The sequence below is a fragment of the Diaphorina citri genome, unplaced genomic scaffold (genome assembly GCF_000475195.1).
Source record: "Diaphorina citri unplaced genomic scaffold, Diaci psyllid genome assembly version 1.1 scaffold11554, whole genome shotgun sequence".
NCBI lineage: Eukaryota > Metazoa > Arthropoda > Insecta > Hemiptera > Psyllidae > Diaphorina > Diaphorina citri.
Genome location: NW_007388925.1, coordinates 1 through 1,629, shown reverse-complemented (window position 1 = coordinate 1,629; position 1,629 = coordinate 1). Strand labels below are relative to the sequence as shown.

The following is a 1,629-nucleotide window of genomic DNA, read 5'->3' as shown; positions in this document are numbered from 1 at the left end:
GTAGGTAGGTACCTACTTGCTTACAAGGTACCTACCTACCCTTTGGAATGAGCATTAGTTGACTAGGTAGGTGCATGAATTTGAGCTGTAGGTACCTAGATTACTTTTCATTTTAGGTAAACTACTTACTTCAGTCTTGGGAGTTTTTGACAACTGAAATGTGGTTCCCGTAGGCAGGGTCAATACAGCAGGTGATTTGCTGTATAACATTGCACGTCCATTTTTGTTTCCTGCTTTGAATACATCATTCATGGCAAAATCAGAAATGTCAGAAGCATTTTCATTGGAAGAACCTTCTGATCGACGTGACCTTATCAAAGTACTGATACTGAACATAGAAATCTCACTTGTTAGAACTCCAATAACATTTTTACGCTGCTCAAAAACTTTCTTATATGTTTCTGCCATGAATTTATCATGCTTCTCCAGTGTATTGAATCTGTTCTCATCTGCCTCACTCATTTTAACAATCAGAACATCAGTACCAGCAATATTTTCAACAATGTTATCGGTATCATAAATTTCCTTCACTTTCAAACCAACATTCTCAAGATTATGCAAGCCCTCGGAAGCATCATATACAGATGGCATGTAATCCATAAGCTTGGCTTGGGATATTTCATTTTTGATGTGTGTGAATGCTGTTGGAGTAGTGCTGAAATCTTCAACACTGAGTAATGGTTCAACAAAGCATAAAACAAGTGGGTTTGATGATTTCTTGATCATTTTCTGCATGTGTGATGTGAAGCTGGAGGTATCAATGTTATGTAAACTGTTATGACTGAACTTCAAGTCCCCTGCAACAGAGTAAGCAATAATACACAATTTTACATAGTTGAATGCTGTATGGATTAGATCTAAGGACCATGGGTCACACTGCAAGCTTACCTACATGTGTAAAAGATCTGAAGTAGGGTTGGTGGGGGATTGTTGGATGATGTTAACATACCTTAGGTTAACACTTCAACACTGGTACTGAGATGGATATTAGCTTGGGTCATAAGATTGCATAATAGAGTTAAACCCAGAAACCACCCTATTTTTGGATGTGGAGAAAACTCACCTGGGTTTTTATAGTCCCATACTAGGACAGGAACCAGAGTTTCTTCACTTTGCAAGGACAATGAGAAACAAAAAGCGGCCAACACAAAACCTAAAATACCAACTTGAGGGCCCATTTTGGCCTTTGAAAATCCTAAATCCCTATCACTATTCTCTTATCACAGACAGGAAAAGTTCAGATAATGGATTTATCATTTATCGATCACACCCCAACTCAAAAAAAAGTTAAAAAAGTGTAAAATTAAGTCATCGCTCGTTTCACGTCGTTAGATGAAGTCGAAAATAGCAATGCCAATGTGTGTAAAACAATATTTTTATAGTGTTTTCTGAAAGTCGTGAGGGTGCTTAGATTTGAAAATTTTATAGTAATCATCAAAGTTTTCCATTTTCCTCCAGTTTTGATGATAATTATGAATTCATTAATTTTCATTCAATAATTCAATTAACCTAATACACTTATGTGAGGTTGTGAGGTAAAAATCATTGAAAATTAAGGCTGTGTTTATGAACAGGGCTGAGATGAGCTCGGTCGAGGTGAGATAGGATATTGTTTCTACAGTTTTGCAT

The 1,629-nt window shown here is 36.6% G+C and overlaps 1 protein-coding gene across 1 annotated transcript; it reads right to left on the bottom strand.

Annotated features, from left to right (window-relative positions):
- Nucleotides 1-54: 54 nt before the first annotated feature.
- Nucleotides 55-1,310, bottom strand: LOC103522820. The gene is made up of 2 exons (XM_008487910.2): nucleotides 1,064-1,310; nucleotides 55-797 (listed from the first exon to the last, which is right to left on the bottom strand). The coding sequence occupies exons 1-2, from the start codon at nucleotides 1,176-1,178 to the stop codon at nucleotides 55-57; spliced, it is 858 nt and encodes a 285-aa protein (XP_008486132.2). The 5' UTR covers nucleotides 1,179-1,310.
- Nucleotides 1,311-1,629: the final 319 nt, after the last annotated feature.